The sequence below is a fragment of the Podarcis raffonei genome, chromosome 9 (genome assembly GCF_027172205.1).
Source record: "Podarcis raffonei isolate rPodRaf1 chromosome 9, rPodRaf1.pri, whole genome shotgun sequence".
Classification (NCBI taxonomy): Eukaryota; Metazoa; Chordata; class Lepidosauria; order Squamata; family Lacertidae; genus Podarcis; species Podarcis raffonei.
Window position 1 is genome coordinate 13,425,839 of NC_070610.1, and position 23,782 is coordinate 13,449,620.

Sequence of the window (23,782 nt, forward strand, 5' to 3'; positions counted from 1 at the left end):
CTTAGTTATTTTGCATATTTCTCATATGGCTGTTGAACAGAATAGTTGGATTTTGGAGCATAACAAATGAAACCGATCTCTTGAAAATGTAACTTGAAAAAAGAGCCATTGCCCATACTTTTGTAAACCAAGAAATCTTTAATAAAAAATACGTTTTGAAAAATGTGAATTGGACACTAGTTTCCATTTGCAGAGCATGTGGAAAGCAGCCCTGGGTTGTTTGACTCTTTAAATTAGTCCTCTTTTCCTTCCTATAAAAAACTACACAAGGCACTCCATTTGAAGTATGAACTAACATATAATTTTTTCTCTGTGTATTTGCAGTTGCAGATTAAATACATACAATGCAGGTAGGAGATACTGAAGTTTGTAAAACGTCGTCACAGACTGTTACCAGCCCCCCCCCAAATATTTTATTAAAGTTGATACCCCTGCTCCCCAGAAAGTGCTTTAGTGTTACATTTACTGCACTCATAACTAGAGCAAAGCAACTGACTGGGACTTTGCTCGCTCGGCGCTGCTGCCTCGGGGCGCGAGAGCGCCTGACTGGACAGCGCCCGACGGAGGCAAAAGCAGGCTGCTCGCCTCCAGCTGCCTTTTCCACAGTGAAACTCCGCCTTCCCCTCAGCCTTGCCGAAGAGCGGCGCCGCCACCGCGCATGCTCAGTCGCTCTCCCCCCCCCCCAGGAGGAATGGAGAAGAGGTGGGCGGAGCCTCGAGGCCAGAGCCGCGCCCGGGCGGACTGGGGGAGATTTCCTGCGCGCGCCGCAGACGCCCCAGCAGCCCAGTGTCCCGGGACGCGGGTGGTCTCTTGGCCCAGGGATGGCTCCTCAAGGACCGGCCGCGACGCCCGCCTACCCGGCTGCTTTCTTCCAAGCCGCGTCCGCCCAGGCGGGCAACCGCTCGGCTCCCGGTGGGTGCGGAAAAGGCTTCCTCCTTCTGGGCGCAGACTTTATATTTTGCATTTGGGGATGGGGAGGGGAAACACTGGGGTGCAGTTGTCTTTTGCCCTCCATCGTGGGCGCTTCTCTCTCTCTCTTCCCCATGAATTTCCGTTATTCATCTGCTTTTCCCCAGCACTTCCCAACTTGCTGTTGATTAATTTTTTATTTTCACTCCCGCCTGACTTTTGAAGCCCTCCCTCCCTCCAGCCCCGCTCCCTTGCTTCTCTCTCACACTCCTTGCTTAAGGTTGGCGCCACCTTTTTTGCTTTTAATTTTCCCAACTGGGCCATCCTGTTATGCAGAAACTAAGCTTTTCCTGGCAGATTAGCAAGCAGAAGCTTATCCCTTAGGTGGATCTCAGCTGCTGTACGTATGTCAGGCTGCTGTCAAACCCACAGCAATGGGGCAGTTGTTGGTGTGTGTGTGTGTTTTAAATTGCACGTCCGATTCTAGTTCAGTCTTTTTCTTTATAGGGTTTTTTTCTTTCTTTCCCCATAATCGTTCTTCCTCAGCCAGAAAGTAAATACATGATCTCCAAGGGTTGGGCTTGTTACAACCTCCGTTGTGCAAAAGGACAACATCTGGCTTCGGCCGCTAGGTTCAAGTTCATTTCCAGAGGCTATTTTGACTCCCAGCCAGCTCAGCTGTGAAACTGTGCTTCAGGGCATGTGCAAAGAGCCGCTAGGCTTTCTCCAGATAACCACAGCTGTTCTTGCACTCTCTAGGATTCAGACTTTGAGACTGGTCGACTCTGCCTCACTTCATAAAAGGAGTCAAGGCGATATATACAGAACAATCGGCAAAATTGATAGTAGACTGTGCTTCACAGGTCGTTGCATTTTTCATTCTTTTTGCAACCAATCACTGGCTTCACCTAAAGCTTTGTTCCAAAGAAATTATCCATCCAGAAATAGCACTTTGGTGTCTTCGTTCCCCAGCCCCCTATTGCAATCCTTCTGCTGTTTCTTGCTGTGTAATTACTTCTGAATAATTTCAGTTATCCTCATCTTATTACCAGATTTACAGTGAAATAGTGCCAGATGCCACTGTGAGCCCATGTTACAAGATTCCTCCACGGGAGGCACTTATTTGTAGGAATACTAGAGTGTAAATTATGTGTAAATCAATTCTCTGCAACAGTACCACATGTATGCATTTTTCTGTATGCAAGGAAGTTCCAACTGAGTGCAATGAAACAGATTGCTGCATTTGGGAAGACTGTCACTCAGATTGCATGCTGATTCCTTAACATACAGGATTTTTGATTTTTTTTTTGCAATGCCTCGTTGACTTTTCCTCAGTCAAAAGTTCAGTCCACTTAATTGTGCCCCACTAGTGCATGTTCAAGATAACTAAAAAGAAATTACATAGCTGCTTTATTTTATGTGTTAACCACCTTTGTGAACGTACTTTGAAGGGTAGTTAATAGTTGTAAATTGTATTATGTTTATCAATATATTTGTATGCGGAGCTGTGATGGAAAGATAGTTCAGTGAAGCAGCTGCAGAATTGGGCTGGTAAATGGTGGCAGATAATCTATGTTAGTATAAAGTAAAAAGTAGCCATTAGTGTGTCCCTCCTTTAGTATTTTTAATTCATTTCTGCCCTCTATCACCTTTTCAAGTTCTCTATTTTACAGGATACTAAGTCACGATGGTTGGAGTCTATCTGCTTTCATAACTGTCATTCTTTCCTATAACAGCAATAGATCATAGAACTGTGACTCATTGGTGTTGTGTTATGGAGGATTAAAACGGTTACATTCATTGGTTAATTAGTTTTTTGGGGATGGGTTAATTTAGCGAATACTTTTTGTGATTTGCTGATAGTGTACTATGTTGCTGAAAATCAAGGGTAGTCTCTGTTTATTTCTCTCTCTCTCTTGCAATCTGCTAATTCCCTGCTCTGGATCTTAGACACAACACTGGTTGTTGGAATAAGGAAATCTGGCCTTGGAATACTTGCATTAAAACCCAAACACTATTAAATTGTCTCATGTACAGCTGCTCTTTCTCTACCATCTCCCTTACTTCCCCCCACCCCCAGTATTTTGAGCTTTCCTGGGCTATCTACTTGTAGTATGCAGACCGTGCAATGAGAGCCTACTTATGGGCTGAAACTGTGTTGGGTTTTGAAAATGAAACTGTTCATTGGCTGAGTTACATTGGAAGTTGTTATTGGAAATCTGCAAAACTTTTTTCTGTGGACTGATGTGGTCAGGGATAGCCCAAATTGTTAAAAAGTGATTAAACTGGAGCTCATGCTTTTCTTGTGGGTATCTCGTATGAGTGTATTGACATGAAGACATTTCCTGTACTTTAAAAGAAGGAGCTTATGTTTTATGGATGCATGTAGCTGGCACATACATCTTTAGACTAAAGTTTGTTTTTAAAAGTCTGCTACAGTTGTTTCAAATGTATATAACTGAAAAGGCGGCTTCATCTAATAGCTCAGTCGGGTTGTGGGTTTGAGCCCCAAATTGGGCAGAAGATTCCTGCATTGCAGGGAGTTTTGAGTAGATGACCTTCGTGGTCCCTTACAATTCTACAATTCATTGATTAGATGATTCTGTATGAGGGATCTGATCTGCCACAGAATGTTGCAGTTTGAAGTTTGCCTGCCAGCCTGGCCTTTTTTCAGGGCATTGCATTATATTTCTCCCCCAAACCCAGTTTTTCTATTTTTAGTCCTCACAAGAGACACTTGACATTCTGAGCATGCTCAGTCGTTGTTTGGTTTTCTCCCAATTTAGGTTTTTTTCCCCTGAAACGATTTCTATTTCTGCAATGACTTGGGCTCTCTCAGTGATGCTGAAAGCTCCTTGCCTTATTTTGGCTATATAATCATATTATTATTATTTTCTATGCCACTTTATATTTTAAAGGGAAAAAATCTCAAAGCAGTTTGCAACACATCAAAACATCAAACAAAACAATCCCAAATAAAACAAAGTTATAATGGAAATTATTTCAATGAAAATATTTTAGATCTTTCTCTAAGTGGCATTTGGCTTTCCCCATATTTATTTACCTAATTAATTTATAGAGTTGCCCCGTAGCAGAAGTACTCCAGGAAGCCAGTGTGGTGTAGTGGTTAGAGGGCTGGACTCAGACCTTGGGAGATCAGGGTTCAAATCCCCATTCAGTCAAGAACGTGGGTAGGCAAACTAAGGCCCGGAGGCCAGATCCGGCCCAATCGCCTTCTAAATCCGGCCCGCGGACGGTCCGGGAATTGGCTTGTTTTTACAAGAGTAGAATGTGTCCTTTCATTCAAAATGCACCTCTGGGTTGTTTGTGGGGCCTGCCTGGTGTTTTTACATAAGTAGAATGTGTGCTTTTATTTAAAATGCAATTCTATGTTATTTGTGGGGCATAGGAATTAGTTCATTTTTTCCCTTCAAAATATAGGCCTGGCCCCCACAAGGTCTGAGGGACAGTGGACTGGCCCCCTGCTGAAAAAGTTTGCTGACTCCTGGTCGAGAAGCTCACTGGATGACCTTGGGTCTGTCACAAAAGGACTGTATATATGGGATATAAATCAATAAATAAGCTTCTGCTTACCTGCTTAAGAAAGCTGGAGGGGCCGGCCAGCCAGCCAGCAATGTCAGTCGCCATCCTGGCATCCAGAAATCTCCACGTGGTTGCAATTGGACCCATGCCAGTCACAAAACATGCCTGCGCCTGGCTAATTTTGAACATCACTGTTGCCGTTTGTTCTGATTTGGTGGAAACAGCAGGTTTTCCTGGGAAAGTGACTGGACAAGCCCTTGGAACGAATCTGTATATTCCAGGAATATACATATTCCTTTACCTTTTTTTTATTCCAGGAAGGTGTTTAGGGTTCTTGGAACAACGATCAGGAAAATGATTCTGTTTCCATTCTCCAGCCTAATGAAAGTTGATTGGAATAAAAAGTGTGGCACTTAATAGTTATAGCAAGAAGGGTAGCATTGGGCCTACCCTCTCTCGTTCTCCTAACCATGAATTAGAAATATTTCTGGGACAGGTGAGGTTGAATGAGAAGCCGTAACTGGTGGTGGGAATAAACCAGTCCTTGTTTTCCTTAGATAAACATGGAAACTACATACTGACTGCTTTGCTTGGTGTCAAAATAGAGTTTTGCCCTTTGAAAGCGAACACCAGTAATTTCTAACAAGCCAATGTGTGATTCTCAAGGTTCATTTCAGTTTTCTACTCCTTTATATTCAGGAATGAGGTGCTGAAAAATGCTTCTGTCTTTTGTAGCCTCCAGCTTTGCTCTTAAGTTTTCTTGGCATAGTTTGATCTAATGATATTCTGCAGGGTTGATATATTTCATAACGTGCTCTTTTCGTTGTTGTAACCAGAATTTTGTTACGTTTGAAAGAAGAGCAGGATTTAAATAAAGCAATAAATGATTGGCCCACAATTAGTATGTTATGCATATGGCTGCTGAAACTGACACATGTTTAAATAGGAACTTGTTGTTCTTCTATGTACACATTTTGCATCAATCTACAGTATGCTCATTAATTTATTTTTTCATTAGGTACTTTGTCGCAAAGGAGTGCATCTCAGCAGCAGTGGGAGAGGGGAATGTGTGGCGCATTCTTTTTGCATTTGTTAAAAGCTCCGTCATTGAAACTTCTGTAAAGAATCCTCGTCATGGAGAATTTATTTTTTGGTCCCATAAAATTATTGCATGTGCATGACAGATTTATGTATTGTGCTGGAACAGGATGTTTTAAGATGGGAAACTATCCATTATGTGATTAAAAAAAAAAAACTATTGGCAAACAATATTTTTTTAAAAAAATTGGAGGCTTTCTTTCAATAATAAGAGGACATGGAAAATTAGGAACAGCTTGATTTGCAAGGTTATTAATGGGGCACATGCCAGAAAATATGTGTCAGTTTATGATTAAGCGCTCTACGTTGTAATTCTACAAAAAGCTGATTTGAGGTTTTTTTAGTGGACAAGTCTAGTCATATATTATGCCCACTGGCTTGCTTTGTTCACCTGAAATTTCATGCATGCTTATAAGTTGATGGTTCTAATATATTGGGTTTATTAGGACAGGCTTGATAAGCTCTGTTCCACTTTTATAAACTATATGGATAATCGTGTGGATCCTCACCTCTCTGTACCACATCATGGGGGAACATGGGTGGGTGTGAATGCGAATTTACCTGTGGATTGTGTTGCGTGGTGATCATTGTAACAGGAAAATACCTTACACATTTGTATGTATATCACCTTTCAAATCATATTGTAAATGTGTTGGGTTTGAATTGTGTTATTGTTTAAAAACCTTTAAATAATTACAGTTTCTTTTTTTGGGGAGGGGAGAGCAATGAGTTGGATCCAAAAGTTCCCTCCTTCCAGTGGAAGTCTTCTTATGTCAGAGGAAGGGATCCTTTCGATCACCCGTTGGGCATGGTGCTTTACAATAATAATAATAATAATAATAATAATAATAATAATAATAGTTATTATTATTTATACCCCGCCCATCTGGCTGAGTTTCCCCAGCCACTCTGGGCGGCTCCCAATCAAGTGTTAAAAACAGTACAGTATATACAAACTATTTGATGACAGGTCCCTGCCCTGAGGAGCTTACAGTTTAAAATTTTACCGTGGGAAAAGAACCAAGGAAGGTGATGGAAATGGTAGGTGGGATAAACAGGGTGAGTGCGCATTTAATTCAGTTGCTGGGAGACTTTCTGGACAGGGATGTAAAGTATTGCACTTGGGCAAAAAAAATGAGAGGCACAAATACAAGATGGGTGACACCTGGCTTGAGAGCAGTACGTGTGAAAAGGATCTAGGAGTCTTGGTTGACCACAAACTTGACATGAGCCAACAGTGTGACGCGGCAGCTAAAAAAGCCAATGCAATTCTGGGCTGCATCAATAGGAGTATAGCATCTAGATCAAGGGAAGTAATAGTGCCACTGTATTCTGCTCTGGTCAGACCTCACCTGGAGTACTGTGTCCAGTTCTGGGCACCACAGTTCAAGAAGGACACTGACAAACTGGAACGTGTCCAGAGGAGGGCAACCAAAATGGTCAAAGGCCTGGAAACGATGCCTTATGAGGAACGGCTAAGGGAGCTGGGCATGTTTAGCCTGGAGAAGAGGAGGCTAAGGGGTGATATGATAGCCATGTTCAAATATATAAAAGGATGTCACATAGAGGAGGGAGAAAGGTTGTTTTCTGCTGCTCCAGAGAAGCGGACACGGAGCAATGGATCCAAACTACAAGAAAGAAGATTCCACCTAAACATTAGGAAGAACTTCCTGACAGTAAGAGCTGTTCGACAGTGGAATTTGCTGCCAAGGAGTGTGGTGGAGTCTCCTTCTTTGGAGGACTTTAAGCAGAGGCTTGACAACCATATGTCAGGAGTGCTCTGATGGTGTTTCCTGCTTGGCAGGGGGTTGGACTCGATGGCCCTTGTGGTCTCTTCCAACTCTATGATTCTATGATTCTAGGATATAAAAGCAAAGAGATAATCAGGTTAATGGAAAGCTTTGAAGAACCGTGAAACTATAAATGAAGTGCCTGTGCTGGATCTGGGAGTGAACAGGGTATTAGTGCAGGTGCTTGTGTAGAACAATTGTGGTTGGAGTAGCGGCTGAGGCGAGTGATTATGGTAGCTGAATTTTGAATAGACCTGGCGGCTGGAACGAGGGGAGGAAAAAAAACAGGCTTGGCCTTTTCACTTGTGGCAGCGTTAAAAGAATTGATTGCACAGAAATAAAATGAATGAAGGATAGTATCATGAAGACCTAGGGAACAAAGAGAGTTAGGCAAATGATAACTTTGATCGATTATCAAAGGCAGCAGAGAGCTCAGGAAGCAGGAGGAGGAGGCCATAGGCTGCAGAGACCCTTGGATTTACCAGTGAGGAAATGGTTAGTGCTTTCTGTGAATGGTAGAAGCTACATTGCAGGGAGAGAACAGCTAACAGGGAGAGAAAAAGTTGAGACAGCAGGAGCAAGCAGCACATTTCTGTGGAGGCAAAGGACAGAAGACAATTTGAATGGATAGCTACATAAGGGAGGTTGGGTCCATTTTAACCGTGAAGTCAAGTATGGATAACTTGATTACAATTACCTTTTGAGACTCACGTTACAGCTTTTCTTTTCTTGGCCATCACTTCCTGATCCTTAACTAACCATACAGATGTATTACTTAATCCCCTTTGGGCTAGCTAAAGGATGCAAGATGAACTTCAAAGAGAGTTGTGATTTTATGGTTGGTTTATGTTTGTGTGAGAAGGGAAATCTAAACAAGTTCAAAGATTTGCTTTCTCTAAACATCAGACTGATTTCTGCAAATCTTGGCACTAGGGGAGATGAATGTATCATTTACTGGAATTTAGCTTTACCTGGTGCTGAGATGTTGTTTTTTTAAATTGTGAAGTTTTTTTATAAAAAAAAATCCATCACCTGCAATTTAAAGTGCTACAATCCGAGCGTGACTGTTTTGATTCTATTAGATTGAACACTTTGGCTTTTAGGAAAATTGCTCTCAAAAATTCTCTTGCCTGTGTCAACCTGGTGCCCTCTGGTGGTTGTGGGTTACAGTGGTACCTTGGTTCTCAAACTTAATCGGTTCTGGAAGTCTGTTTCAAAATCAAAGTTAGTCTGGACTCTGAGAGAGCGAGAGAGAGAGAGAAGAGTTTGGACTTGATACCCTGCCTTTCACTCCCCTAAAGGAGTCTCAAAGCGGCTAACATTCTCCTTTCCCTTCCTTCCCCACAACAAACACTCTGTGAGGTGAGTGGGGCTGAGAGTCTTCAGAGAAGTGTGACTGGCCCAAGGTCACCCAGCAGCTGATGTGGAGGAGTGGGGAAGCGAACCCGGTTCACCAGATTAACCCCCAGGCCTCTTCTCCCATCATATATTACTAGTGTTACATCAGATGTAGTCATAGTTTTCTTGGCATGTACAGTGGTACCTCGGGTTACAGATGCTTCAGGTTACAGACTCCACTAACCCAGAAATAGTACCTTGGGTTAAGAACTTTGCTTCAGGATGAGAACAGAAATTGTGCTCCGGTGGCGCAGCAGCAGCAGGAGGCCCCATTAGCTAAAGTGGTGCTTCAGGTTAAGAACAGTTTCAGATTAAGAACGGACCTCCGGAACGAATTAAGTTTTTAACCCGATGTACCACTGTACTTAATACCTTATGTTAACTCAGTAATACTTATTAGCACCCTGTAAAATAGGCCACTACTTACACTTTTTATATTCACATAACTCCCTCTCCAAGGTGCTCAGCTATATTTTTTTAAAAAGGAGCCACAATGCAGCTTCTGTTTCTGTCTGGTGTTTAGTGAATCTTGGGGGTTTTTTTGGAAGAGAAAGATCAGCTTTGCTGAGCGTTGAATAGCGAATTCAGCAGGAACAGAAGCAGCATGATACGTCTTACATTTTGCTGTTCTGTTAGTAAAGTCAAGATCAATTTCACCAACTATCTTTGTAAAGTCCAAAAGCTGTATTTATCAGGGTTGACCTGAAAATTCACAAAGAAGTGAGAGTTCTTTCATGTCCCAATATTTTTCATCTATCCTGATGAGCTTTGGTGAATTCAAAACTCGCTAACCATATGTTTTTTTTAAAAAAATAAAATAAAATAAGTTGGTCCTCCTAAAGATATTCACCACACACTATTGGACCAAGATGGCTTCTCTGATTTTATTGTTTTTTTATCCCTCTCAGATTTCTCAATACTGCTTATGCATGATTTCAACCGATTTGGTTAAATTTGGAGCACAAAAGAAAATATACAAATAAAAATGCCAGTAAACATCAAAGTTAAAATTTGTAAATTGATAGGAGCATAGAGGCCACTCAGCAAACTGCTTCAGTTTTTGTAAGCAGCAGCTGCTGTAGAGCGCATGCAAGGTTGGGCATTTGATCAGTCAAAAATAAAATGAAGTCAGCTGTGAATTACAGAAGGACAATTGTTCCAGGAAACTGGGAGATAATCTGGTATTCAGAATCTAGTCCATAAGGCAGGAATGATGAACTCCTATCGTCCAGTGGGTCAGATTATTATCTCCACCCACCCCTGTGGGCCAACATCTGATGGTGGTGATAAGGGAAGGCATTGCTTGTTCCCCACAGGGAAGTACAGAAGGATCAGGGCTAGGACTATTGAACCCTCTGCTCAACAGCTGATGAGCAGAGGGTTCAATCCTGCTAGCTGGAGGGTTCTGCTTTGCCACTGCCTGGGTGACATGCTGGAGAAACAGTACCCAGCAGGATCAAACTACAAAGGTAGTTAATCAGCTAATAACTGCTTAATCCGCTGACTTCCTTAAAGTAATACACAAACACATATCTAGCAGCTATTCACTCTTGTTGCTTTTGTGACAGAACTTATCAGGATCATTTTTCTCACCCTGTGGAAAACATTTCTTGCCGTTTGTCTGCCAGCTTTTTGTTTTCTGCCTCCAAGCTTCCTAAAGGGCTAGATTAGGAAGATGAAATGACATCATTACTGCTGTTAAAGAGCGGAAAGCCTTGTGCCTTTACTTAGAGTGGAACTTCCTCCTGATAGAAAGGTCTAACTTTAGCCAGCTTGCACAGACTTGTGGGTTATCAGCATGAAAATCTGGCTGATTTTAATCACCTGTCTAATTTAGTTTGCTCCTCGTCAACTTGGGTCTCTGAGAGCAGTTTCTTCATATTTTAGTAGAAAAATAAAGATACTTGGTGCTGCAGAAAGTCTCATTTTTGCAATTATAGTCAGTGGTGGTGCAGAAAGTCTCATTTTTGCAATTATAGTCAGTGGTGGTGCAGAAAGTCTCATTTTTGCACTTATAGTCAGTCAGTCAGTCAGTCAGTCAAGAGAACTGTCCCCTCTTGGCTATACAGTGGTACCTCGGGTTAAGTACTTAATTCGTTACGGAGGTCCGTTCTTAACCTGAAACTGTTCTTAACCTGAAGTACCACTTTAGCTAATGGGGCCTCCTGCTGCCGCCGAAGAACGATTTCTGTTCTCATCCTGAAGCAAAGTTCTTAACCCATAGGTACTATTTCTGGGTTAGCGGAGTCTGTAACCTGAAGCATCTGTAACCTGAAGCGTATGTAACCCGAGGTATCACTGTACTTCAATATAAACATCTGTTTTGTTACACCTCTGCTCCACCCTAGGCATATATCTGATGGGGTATATGAACCTCCAGGATGTATGGGTTATTAGGGAAGAGGAAGTAGTATTAGAGGGACGCGTGTGGCTCTGTGGTCTAAACAAATGAGCCTCTTGGGCTTGCTGATCAGAAGGTTGGCAGTTCGAATCCCCGTGACGGGGTGAGCTCCCGTTGCTCTGTCCCAGCTCCTGCCAACCTAGCAGTTCAAAAGCACACCAAAAAGTGCAAGTAGATAAATAGGTACCGCTGCGGCAGGAAGGTAAACGGCATTTCTGTGAGCTCTAGTTTCCACCATGGTGTTCTGCTGCGCCAGAAGCAGTTTAGTCATGCTGGCCAACATGACCTGGAAATTGGTCTGTGGACAAATGCTGGCTCCCTCGGCCTGAAAGCGAGATGAGCGCCGCAACCCCATAGTCGCCTTTGGCTGGACTTAACCGTTCAGGGGTCCTTTACCTTTACCTTACCTAGTATAGTGGTACCTCGGGTTAAGAATGTAATTCATTCTGGAGGTCTGTTCTTAACCTGAAACTGTTCTTAACCTGAGGTACCACTTTAGCTAATGGGGCCTCCCGCTGCCACCACGTGATTTTTGTTCTCATCCTGAAGCAAAGTTCTTAACCCGAGGTACTGTTTCTGGGTTAGCAGAGTCTGTAACCTGAAGCATCTGTAACCTGAAGCGTCTGTAACCCGAGGTACCACTGTACCTCTGTTGGGGGACACGTCATTCTCCTTCTGTTTGTCCACCTTTGTCCCCACTTTGGTCCACCTTTGTACTCCACTCAGCTCCCACCTGTAGCTCCTAAAAGCTGTCAGCATGTGACAGCAGCCACACTCTGGGAAATGACTTTGACTATCTAAACCGGATGAAGGTAGCCAATGGGTCTCAAATGCTTGGTGAGTTAGGGAATTCCTCTGTATGCAAAGCCAACCTCTGGCAGATTGAGCGGATGGGACCAATAGCCGATTCAATGGTTCATAAGGCAGTTTCTGCATGTGCTGCAGAGGGAAGTGAGGGGCAACCTGGGAATGTAGCCCATCTTTGAGAAGGAAAATTCTGATTCTAAACCTCCACTGCCTTGCGGGACATCTTAAGGAGAAGAAAAGGCCAAGGAGTAAATCCTGCACAAATCCAGATTGGAATCGTTGGGTGGCGCTTTGTATGCCTCCTTTTGGCAACTCCTGCAGCCAAGCTGGTGCCAAATGTATTGCTTTGTTTTCCTTTGGACCACATCAGAGAGGCTGAGAGGGCGGTTTTGTCACCTGGGCAACCCAGGACCTCCATGCACACACTGCCCAGGTTTGTGCTCTCTCGAGGCAGAAGGATGCTAACAATGGTCAAGTACTGCTGAACTATGTATGGAAGTGAGAGCTGGACCATAAAGAAGGCCGATCGCCAAAGAATTGATACTTTTGATTTATGGTGCTGGAGGAGACTCTTGAGAGTCCCATGGACTGCAAGATGATCAAGCCTATCCATTCAGAAGGAAATCAGCCCTGAGTGCTCACTGGAAGGACAGATCCTGAAGCTGAGGCTCCAATACTTTGGCCACCTCATGAGAAGAGAAGACTCCCTGGGAAAGACCCTGATGCTGGGAAAGATGGAGGGCACAAGGAGAAGGGGACGACAGAGGACGAGATGGTGGGACAGGGTTCTCGGAGCTACCAGCATGAGTTTGACCAAACTGCGGGAGGCAGTGGAAGACAGGAGTGCCTGGCGTGCTCTGGTCCATGGGGTCACGAAGAGTTGGACAGAACTAAGCAACTAAACGACTAAACAACAACAACAACAACAACTGCTGAACTGTCTCTGATGTGATTGACTACGCTGTTGGATTCCTTATGTGCTTCTGTTTGTCAAAAAGAGAGAGGAACCCAAGGAGGGGGGAAAATGGAAGCTACACATCAAAACCACAGTTTTGTCTAGGAATTGGTGTGAACTCTGGCAGCTCTCATAATTAGCACATTGCAGATGAAGGGAAACCATAGGTATGAATTTCAGCCCACCTGCGAACAGACCGTTTGATCTATCCCAAACATTGGAAGCAATGCTGGATATTCAGCAGGAAGTCACATTTTTTTCAGAAATTGGGAATTTATAAATATTGCTTGGGCTTTACCATTAGAAGCTCTGTGTAAGTAAGTGTCTCTGCTGGTACTGTGGTTTTGTGAGGAAGGCATGATTAAATATTAGGGTGTTAGAAATTAAGTGGAGGTGTAAAGTAGAAAGGGCTACAGCTTAGCTTCCTTCTAGAATAAGAGAAGAATTCAAAGAAGGTGTGAACTATTCCAGTTTTGCTTAAAATGTCACATTTTCGTGTACAAAGATAGTTTGGTATAACTTGAAATATTGCATACTACATTGTGGGAATTTCTGAAGCACTCAGAGGCTTTATACAGGCTCAATTTTCTTTCTTTTTTAGCATTTGGAATAAACAAACTGATTTACAGCTGCTTGTCTGCTTTCATTTCAACTCTTCTCAGCACTTGGCTTTCTTAATTTCACTCCTGTTTCCATGATGCCTTTGGAGATGGCAATGGTTTTTCCAAGGTTTTCTGGTGCTGGTTGTCATACAGAGTTGCGAACCATTGCTGGCCACTTTTGACACCATGTCTAAGTAGTATGGTGTGATTGTATAAATTGAGTCAATAAGTTTGATTACCGTATTTTTCGCTCTATAGGACGAACCAGAGCATAGGAGGGGGAGAACAGGAAAAAAAAATTCTCCCCCTCTCTGCGCAGTGCCCCTTAAGCAAAGCGATAAGAGAAACGGAGCCATTTCGCTGAAGGGGCGCTGCGCAGAGAGGGAAAACTGTGCAGTGCCTCTCCAGCGAAGCGAAGCCTGGAAAGCAAGAGGGATTGGTGTGCACCGACCCCTCTCGCTCTCCAGGCTTCAGACGGCTATCTGCAAGCCTTTGGAGTGCAGCGGGATCTCCTGCTGTGCTCCGAAGGCTTGTGGATAGCCGCCCGAAGCCCCCGGAGTGCAGCAGGAGTTCCCTGCGCTCCGGGGGCTTCAGGCGGATTCAGCGAAAGCAACGCGAAACCTCCGCAGCGTGGGGGGAGCTCTCCCTCTGCGCTTCGGAGGCTTCGTGTTGCTATCGCTGAAGCCAAGGAGCCTGCATTCGCTCCATAGGACTCATACACATTTCCCCTTCATTTTTGGAGGGGAAAAAGTGCGTCCTATAGAGTGAAAAATACGGTATATATTTCCACGAGCAAAGCCCACTTCTTGTTGATGAATTCATTCTTTTAATGCATAAAAATAACAAAACATTGTAACACATAATAATGCAATGCTGTGGATTAATTTATAATTATGTTGTTAACTCTATAATTATGCTTAAGCAGAACAGCTAAATTAAAGTAATTTAAACAATTGCATTATAGAATTCAATTTTACTTGCCATCAAAATGAAATACATACTTGGCTACAGTATCCAGGATTTGCTCATCCGGTGCCTTGCTTTTGGGGACCGTTTAGTTTCTGGACTGAGAAGCGCTGTAGAAAGCATAAAATATCAGCATTGCTGTACAAATCTCACTAATTTTGTAGTCATTCTCCCCCCTTGTTTTCATAGGGGGCCCTCGTACCTTGGCAAGCCATAGCGCAGATGATGTTGCAAATAAACCTGAAAGTGGATCGTCAGGAAACGGGCAGCACCCCGAATATATTGCATATTTCCTGATTCCTGTCTTTTTCCTCATGGGACTCCTGGGGGTTTTCATCTGCCATATGCTAAAGAAAAAAGGATATCGCTGTACAACAGAATCTGAGCAAGAGGAGGAGCAGCTTGGGGAAAAGATAGGTAGGCGAGAATGATTTAAAAGTCTGGTGCCTGTGCTAATATGGAAATAAGGAACAGCAAGCATTAACCCCATTTTTATAGTGCTTGGGTCAGAGGCTCTCAAACTATGGTCTGTATACCACTGGTGGTCTCTAAGCTCTGTTCAGGTGGACCTTGGAAACTTGCAAAACTGAACTTAACCTTGCAATTGATTTATTTATTTCCCTGATGACTACAGCCAGATCATTCAGCAGGTTAGCAAGGTTTTGGCCCAGGGCCTGTGATTTTCATAATATGATACCTGTGTAATTTACTAATTTCCCGTAACTATTTCCTGGCTAAAGGTATTACAGTCGTAACTCTGCTCTTGAACGCCTTGGGAGTCGAACGTTCCGGCTCCTGAAAGATCGAAAACCAGAAGTGAGTGTTCTGGTTTTCGAACTTGTTTCGGAAACCGAAGGTCCGCTGCTGCTTCTGCTATTGTTTCTGGCACGCCTGTGCAATCAGAAACCAATCGGAAGCCGTGCCTTGGTTTCCAAACGTTTTGGAAGTTGAACGGACTTCCAGAACGGATTCCGTTCGACTTCTGAGGTACTACTGTATTGCTGAACATGATCCAAGGCCAGAACTGATAAGCATTACACCTGAACTTCACAGAATTGTCCACAAAAACAGGCCGTATCCATCACACTGGGAAAGCAAGACTTCAGTTATTAAAAAAGTTATGTGCATACATTTTATTTTTAGGCAGTAAATTTCATCAATATGTCAAATGGTAAAAAACAGTGCATCTTATGATAAAGCAGCAAAGTAAGGTTTGATAAGGAGGAAAACATGGCATTGTTGCAATTTTTCTATTCCTCCCCGCTCAGGGAGACATTGCTCCCCACCCCAGCCACCATAGCTTTAACTTTACCAGATTCTTTACATCTCCAGTCCTGGTTGGTTATTTATCCAGCCCACAAGCCGAATCTTTCTTTCTCTTTCCAGAGCTGAACGAAAGTACGAATGATAATGGTGACACCGTGGGGAAAATAGTTGACTACATTATGAAAAATGAAGGTATGCAATAGGGCTATTTAAAAAATATGTGCAGGTCATGAGGAACCTCTGTCCCACAGCCTCCCCTCACTATGCCTCCCATCTGCAGAATTTAGGCTCATTTTTATTAAGCTTCCTTTGGCTCCAATTGGAGGTATCAGTTAGGCATGTATCAGCAGCCGGAGGGGGAGGAATATTTATGAAACACCCCGCACCATATGCTGCTAGATCCACAAAGATCACCCCCTGGCAATCATTTTTTTCTCTCCAATGCTTTTCTCAATCAAAATGGCTTCAAGATATATGTGTAAATGAGAGAGAGGAGGAATGATGGGGGCGGGGGGGGGAGAGACCCCTCCCACTTTTTGAATTGCCTCTTCTCACCGCCAATATGCAACCTTTGGAAGTAATGAAGACATTTAATTTAGGACTTTTAATTCACAGCACGCATCGTATACACTTTCTCATTCATACATGCCAAAGAGATATTTCCCCAAGGATTCAAACTGCTTTGGGGTCAGGAGTAGAACGAAAGTTATTTGCGGCATGTTATCTTATTGATATAAGTGTGCGTAATGTCCAAGTTAGGCCAACCATGTTCAAAGAGATCAACTCCAAAATGTTAAGTGTTTCTTATTTATGTCATTCTTGCAGCTAACGCAGATGTTCTGAAGGCCATGGTGGCAGATAACTCTGTATATGATCCTGAAAGGTAAAACCTTTTTTTTTTATTTTATGCTCCACATTCAGTGGAGACAAGATGTTAGTGGTTTTTGAGGTTGTTGCAGAAGGTGGTTTGTTTGAAGTTTGCAAATGCAGGCTTTCTCAGACAGATTGTACTGTAATAGTGAAGTTCTTAAAGTTTCATGTACGTGTCTTTAAAAGTTGGGTGCATGTTACATTAAGCTAGAGATAGCGGCATCTTTTTACAAAAATCCTGTCCGTGTGAGATAAGAAATATGCTCGCACATATGCATGGACCTATAATTGCATCATCAAGGTAAGTTCTCTGGCGAACTTTAACAATTTAAACATTCAGTAGAGCAGGAGAGAGGAGGCAAGGAAACATAGGTAAGGTGAAAGAATATTTCTGGTCACACATACTTGAACTTAGGCTGTGTACAGATGCAAACATTTGATGGGGGAGAGTTGTTCTGGAAGCAGACTCACTGTTCAAACCATTTTCCCTCCAGGGTCTTGCTCAGGAGAAACTGGCATTGCAAGTTTGTTGAGAAGCCAGCTGTGGATTGACTTGTGCTTGTGACAGCACCGGCCCTCCACGGCTGGCATTGTTTTTCTCCTCTTTTAAATACAGTGGTGCCTCGCAAGACGAAAAGAATCCGTTCTGCGAGTCTCTTCGTCTAGCGGTTTTTTCGTCTTGCGAAGCAAGCCCATTGACGGATTAGCGGATTAGCGCTATTAGCGGCTTTTAGCGGCTTATCGGCTTAGCGGATAAGCGGATAAGCGGCTTAGAAAAAGGGGGGGGGGAGGAAAAAACCCCGCAGGAACTCGCAAGACATTTTCGTCTTGCGAAGCAAGCCCATAGGAAATTCGTTTTGCGAAGCACCTCCAAAACGGAAAACTCTTTCATCTAGCGAGTTTTCCGTCTTGCGAGGCATTCGTCTTGCGGGGCACCACTGTAGAGATTTTTTATTGTTGTTATATTTTTCTAAAAGGTGATGAATGTGTACAAGCGGCACTGTAGATAGTTGCTGTTGTTGTTTAGTCGTTTAGTCGTGTCCGACTCTTCGTGACCCCATGGACCAGAGCACGCCAGACCCTCCTGTCTTCCACTGCCTCCCATAGTTTGGTCAAACTCATGCTAGTAGCTTCGAGAACACTGTCCAACCATCTCGTCCTCTGTCCACCACATGTCCACCACCATACCACACTAAGTTTCTGTCCTGTAACGTTTGTGTTTTTTGCTCTTTAAATATAGCCCTACTAGTCCGACTACGCCAGGCAGTCCAACAAGTCCAGTGTCTCCCTCATCGTCCGGAGGTCCTCAGCTGAAACACACTTGCCGAGGCCGCCATTTGCATACGGTTGGTGGAGTTGCCGGAACGGGTGACTGTAGCCGCTGCAATCAGAAGAGGTGGCACCTGTTCAGTCCAGCTAAAAAAGCCAAAGAACCAAGAAGAGCTCGGCATGGGGAGGTTACAGTGTTGTCTGTTGGAAGGTGTGCCCATTTATAATTTCATTTTAGGTGAAACCATGACTTGACTAGAGCCAGTGTGGTGTAGTGGTTAAGAGCGGTAGACTCGTAATCTGGGGAACCGGGTTCGCGTCTCCGCTCCTCCACATGCAGCTGCTGGGTGACCTTGGGCTACTCACACTTCTCTGAAGTCTCTCAGCCCCACTCACCTCACAGAGTGTTTGTTGTGGGGGAGGAAGGGAAAGGAGAATGTTAGCCGCTTTGAGACTCCTTCGGGTAGTGATAAAGTGGGATATCAAATCCAAACTCTTCATCCAAACTCTTCTTGATTCTCAGTACTGTGGTGGATTCGCAGTTTCGGTGGCGTGCGTGTTCGTAGTGCACCTTCACATTTAAACTCTAGTTTAGGGTTCCCTTACATCTGGGAAATCTTGGATATGTCCTCTTTTTTTGCGGGAGGCAACATGTTCATCCGGGGGGTGGTGGTGTTTATATTTTAAAGAAAATGCCTGGGATTTTGGTATTAAAGGTCCATCACACTTTCTCCTTCTAACTTGAACATTTGGGGTGTTGTTTGTTTGTTTGTTGGGTGTGGGCTCAGGCGTGGCTTCTGCCAACCCGAGCTGGGGAAAGAGGCCTCAAGCTGTCCTCTTTTTTGCTCTTCAGGATAAGGCAACCCTACGTCTAGTTTAGTTCAACTACAATGTGAAACAGGCCAGTCTATCTCTTCAGCAGAAATTGGCCAGCTTCTTTTCTGTGCAGGCCTAGTCCTTTGTAATCCCAGATGCACAGCAGCTGGAATATCGTTCCTTTTATCTGTGGTTCTATTGAGGACGAACTGGTGCAGAAAATGAGTTTGGAGGCTCCATGCGAATGGAGAAGTTTCCCCGTAGGTTTTTGCGTTGGTGCAGGGAACTCTAGGGCATCCTGACTCTGTCGGGCTCGGCGTGCCCGCTTCAAAACCGAAAGAGGACTCAAGACCCTTTGCTGCAACTGCTTTACAGGAAAAAGCCAAAGACAAATTTCTAGGTGTGTTATAACACATTTGTTTCTGCATGGTTTGTAAGCTCCTGGCTTACAATCTATATTCTGATGAAGTCCCATGTTTGTAGTGCTGGTAAGAACAGTGACTAAAGTGCAAAAGAGAGGTGGGGGAATAATATTTAGGGAATTAAAACAGTTGAATTGTGTTCAGAACTACCGTAGCAGTAGAATGTTTGAGACTCTGCTCTGATGGGACAAATTCTTAAAAGAGCATCCATTAGTTTGTCAACATAGTTACTCTTCTAGAATTTGTAATTGAAGCGCAGCGATAATTTCTAACCGCCTACTTCTCCACATATCGTTTAGATGGTTAATAATAATAACAATAATAATAATAATAATTTATTATTTATACCCCACCCATCTGGTTGGGTTTCCCCAGCCACTCTGGGCAACTTCCAACAAAAAATTAAAAACACAATAAAATATCAAACATCAAAAACTTCCCTAAACAGGGCTGCCTTCAGATGTCTTCTAAATGTCCAATAGTTGTTTATTTCCACAGGGCGTTCCACAAGGGCGGGCACCACTACCGAGTAGGCCCTCTGCTTGGTTCCCTGTATCTTCGCTTCTCGCAGTGAGGGAACCGCCAGAAGGCCCTCGGCGCTGGACCTCAGTGTCCGGGCTGAAGGATGGGGGTGGAGATGCTCCTTCAGGTATACTGGACCGAGGCCGTTTAGTGCTTTGAAGGTCAGCACCAACACTTTGAATTGTGCTCGGAAACGTACTGGGAGCCAATGTAGGTCTTTCAAGACCGGTGTTATGTGCTCTCGGCAGCCGCTTCCAGTCACCAGTCAAGCTGCCACATTCTGTATTAGTTGTAGTTTCTGGGTCACCTTCAAAGGTAGCCCCATGTAGAGCACATTGCATTAGTCCAAGCGGGAGATAACCAGAGCATGCACCACTCTGGCAAGACAGTCCGCAGGCAGGTAGGGTCTCAGCCTGCGTACCAGATGGAGCTGGTAGACAGCTGCCCTGGACACAGAATTGACCTGTGCCTCCATGGACAGCTGTGAGTCCAAAATGACTCCCAGGCTGCGTACCTGCTCCTTCAAGGGCACAGTTGCCCCATTCAGGACCAGGGAGTCCCCCCCACCCGTCCGCCCCCTGTCCCCCCAAAACAGTCTCCCAGCAATATCATCAAGACATCTTTCAAAGCAATAAGCCCCTCAGTCATTTCAAAACCAATACAATTGTAAATTTAGATAAACCTTTCCTAATTTTGCAGAGGCGGTAGTGAAATGCTGGATTGCTTTAATAGCTCAGCTTTGTCCCTACAGGTTTAGAGTCACAAAGGTGGAACACAAATCTGCTTCCAAGGAACGTAAGAACTTGATGTCTGTCAGTGGCGTCGAAAGTGTCAATGGTGAAATGCCGGCTACCCCTGTCAAAGAAGCCTCGAAAGAGGCGCCAGTCACACCTGCTGCCAAACAGGTACCAGATGATCAGCAGCGCACACCTGCCAAGCAGGAGGATAGGTCGAGATCTGGCTCAGCATGACAGCTGGACCCAAAATGTGATGGGAGTCCAAGCAGAGGTCAGTATGTTGTCAGTTCTGAACATAGGACTTTAAATAATTTATAGGTAGGTTTATAAAACGCAAGATTGCCATGTTTCTGACAAAATTCAGGTCTGTGAGGGATAATATCATTACATAAACTCCAAAAGCGTCTTTTGTCTCTAGGTATTAACGTTCTGGGACGCGGGCGGCGCTGTGGGTTAAACCACAGAGCCTAGGACTTGCCGATCAGAAGGTCGGCGGTTCGAATCCCCACGACGGGGTGAGCTCCTGTTGCTTGTTCCCTGCTCCTGCCAACCTAGCAGTTTGAAAGCACGTCAAAGTGCAAGTACATCAATAGGTACCGCTCCGGCGGGAAGGTAAACGGCATTTCCGTGCGCTGCTCTGGTTCGCCAGAAGCGGCTTAGTCATGCTGGCCACATGACCCGGAAGCTGTACGCCGGCTCCCTTGGCCAATAAAGCAAGATCAGCGCCGCAACCCCAGAGTCGTCCGCGACTGGACCTAATGGTCCGGGGTCCCTTTACCTTTATTAACGTTCTGTCTGTGGATATGCATGGAGATAATGGGTGGCATTATCACTTTGATTCAGAGCAGACCTGTTGGAATGAATGGACCTAGCGTAGTCATGTTCATTAATTTCAGTGGGTCTACTCTGAGTAAGTGTCCCTTGAAAATGTGAGCACTGAATTGCAGAATATTGATGCTTTGTACGATGATCAAAGTTATTGGGCCAAGTTTAATATTAAAGGAACAACAACAATAACAAATTATTTATTCTGCGCCCATCTGGCTGGGTTTCTGTCCACTCTGGGCGGCTCATAACAGAATATTAAACAGAATAAAACATCAAACATTAAAAACTTCCCTGAACAGGGCTGCCTTCAGATGTCTTCTAAAAGTCAGATAGTTGTTTATTTCCTTGACATCTGATGGGAGGGCATTCCACGAGGCAGGCGCCACCACCAAGAAGGCTCTCTGCCAAAGAGATGCACGTTGGAAAATGGCCGTTTGTCCCTTAAAGTGAGGCACGTTTCTGTTTCTCTTCTCTTGCAGATGGAGGCTTTTGAGGAAAAGCACACACAATAGCTTTGGGGAAAATTCAAAACTGGGACACTGAGGTCTCCGAAGAGAAGTATATAAATGCACTAGCGCTGCGCATAATTTTTGTGACTGAATCCATGCAGGTTTTGGTCCCAGGTATTTTACGTGCTCTAGTAACTAAAATTTTAAGGACAGTTTAGTTATTTGACGAGTTACTGGAGCACCCAGTCAGCAATTTTTATATTTATAAAACATTATGTTTTTCCACTTTGAATAAAGTTGAACTGAATGAAATCCTTCTTAGAAGTGACAAACAATAATCAGTTTGCCAAGATGCCTCTGCTGCCGTATTGCAGTGTTAAAATGTGTTGTCGTGTGTTTGATGTACCAAGGAGCAAAGTCTGATACATTGGCTGTTTCTGTAAGGGAGGTGACCAAAGTCGAGCTATATTTTGCATTTATTGCTAAATGCCAATGATTGCTGAATTAAGCATTGCTTAATTGTATTTTCTCAGTGTACTTACACAATTACCGTTTTTGTGCTCAAAGCAACCTCTGTGACAGGCTTCCTCAACCTCGGCCCTCCAGATGTTTTTGGCCTACAAGTCCCATGATCCCTAGCTAGCAGGGGATGATGGGAATTGTAGTCTCAAAACATCTGGAGGGCCGAGGTGAAGGAAGCCTGCTCTACGATCTCTAACAAACCTGTTTTGGTCATGAACCTTGATAGATGTTGTATTAAATCTCGAAAGAACCCCAAAACACCATATTCTGCTCCTGCAGATTTGGGATTGAATTACTGTGGAGGCAGTTGATGACTTTCTGCATGCATTGGCCTTAAATTATTGTCAATTTTTTTATTGATAATTTTATCCTTTTTTTTGTAAACCACTATGAGGTTTTTGTATAATCAAGCGGTGTATGAATTTTATGAAACAAATAAACAAATATATATAGAGAGAAATATTTTTACTTTTGGTTGATGGTGCTTTTCAAGGCAAACTCTGAAGGCAATGAACCTTCTGAAATTCTCCACTAGTGGCATGTTTCAGAGAAGCTGCTACTGTTCATTGCCAAATGGCCTCTAAACTGTGAGGAATATTTTTCGTGATAGTGGTAGGGCATTATCTGGGAAGATAACTGATTAGACTATCAGAGTTAAAAAAAACCCCTCATTCTTTTCTTTGCAACAGATTCGCTGTATATACATAACTAATTTTATAAAGATGCCCAGATTAGGAAGCTATCCACTCTAACAGTAAATAAAATCTTATCAGCTTGAACCAAGCAAAAGTAGGAGTTTGCAATTCAGAGATTTCTGTTTTTTTTGGGAGCACTTTCCCTACCTCTATGTAGTTTAAATTAGTATCTACTAGCAGAAATTGATTATTCATGCACATCAAAAAATATATTTGTAGCACAATGGAAATGGGCTCATATAAAAGGCGTGAGAAGTAATACTTCAACTTTAACCAGGGCTAAACCCTATAAATGTGTTTCAGGGAGGGGGTTATTGTTTCATTTTCGTTCTTGTTTTTATTACGCGTTTTGTGGTTTTTTTATCTTGTATTTTTGTGTTGTGAGCCACCACCAGCTCTATGGGTGAAGGGTGGTATATAAATTTAATAAATAAGGTAAAAAGAAATAAAACCAAAGCCTGTTTTGAAAATGTAGTTTTAGTCCCTCCATTTAAGGTTTAAAATAAAATAGCAAAAACAAAAAAACAAACAAACCCAAAAGCCTTATTCAGATAAGCATAATACAAGTTCTGTGGGCTTCATAAACCTGAAATTTTATCATAACAACACCAACACTTAACAGTAATGGCTTCAAAGTAGACGAAAATGTAGGTTGCACTGTATTGTGATAGCTCCCTTAAAATTAGGTATGACTTGGTTAAATAAACAGACCCCTTGCCAGATATCCAGTACATTTGTCTAGGACTGAGCCGAACAGGAGGAGGAAAGCACTTTTTGCAGAAAACGTTTGCCCCTGAATGAGGGAATGAAGAATACCCCTTACCCCAAATTGGCTTTTTGATGTTGTCTCATACCTAAGATTGACAGTGTGGCATAGTGACCTTGCAGTGTCATAATAATTATGGTGCAAATCCAAA

General features: G+C 43.4%; 1 protein-coding gene across 2 annotated transcripts; it reads left to right on the top strand.

The window, feature by feature from the left end:
• Window positions 1-699: 699 nt before the first annotated feature.
• On the top strand, window positions 700-23,399 carry RELL1 (RELT like 1). 2 transcript variants are annotated; one of them, XM_053404075.1, is made up of 7 exons: window positions 700-912; window positions 14,634-14,886; window positions 15,856-15,927; window positions 16,561-16,618; window positions 17,846-18,085; window positions 20,386-20,642; window positions 21,679-23,399. In XM_053404075.1, exons 2-6 carry the CDS (start codon window positions 14,784-14,786, stop codon window positions 20,603-20,605), a joined length of 693 nt encoding a protein of 230 aa, XP_053260050.1. In that variant the 5' UTR covers window positions 700-912; window positions 14,634-14,783; the 3' UTR covers window positions 20,606-20,642; window positions 21,679-23,399. The 2 variants fall into 2 exon arrangements, with proteins under 2 accessions (XP_053260050.1, XP_053260049.1); XM_053404074.1 differs by having other exon boundaries at window positions 716-912; window positions 14,659-14,886.
• The last annotated feature ends 383 nt before the right edge of the window (window positions 23,400-23,782 follow it).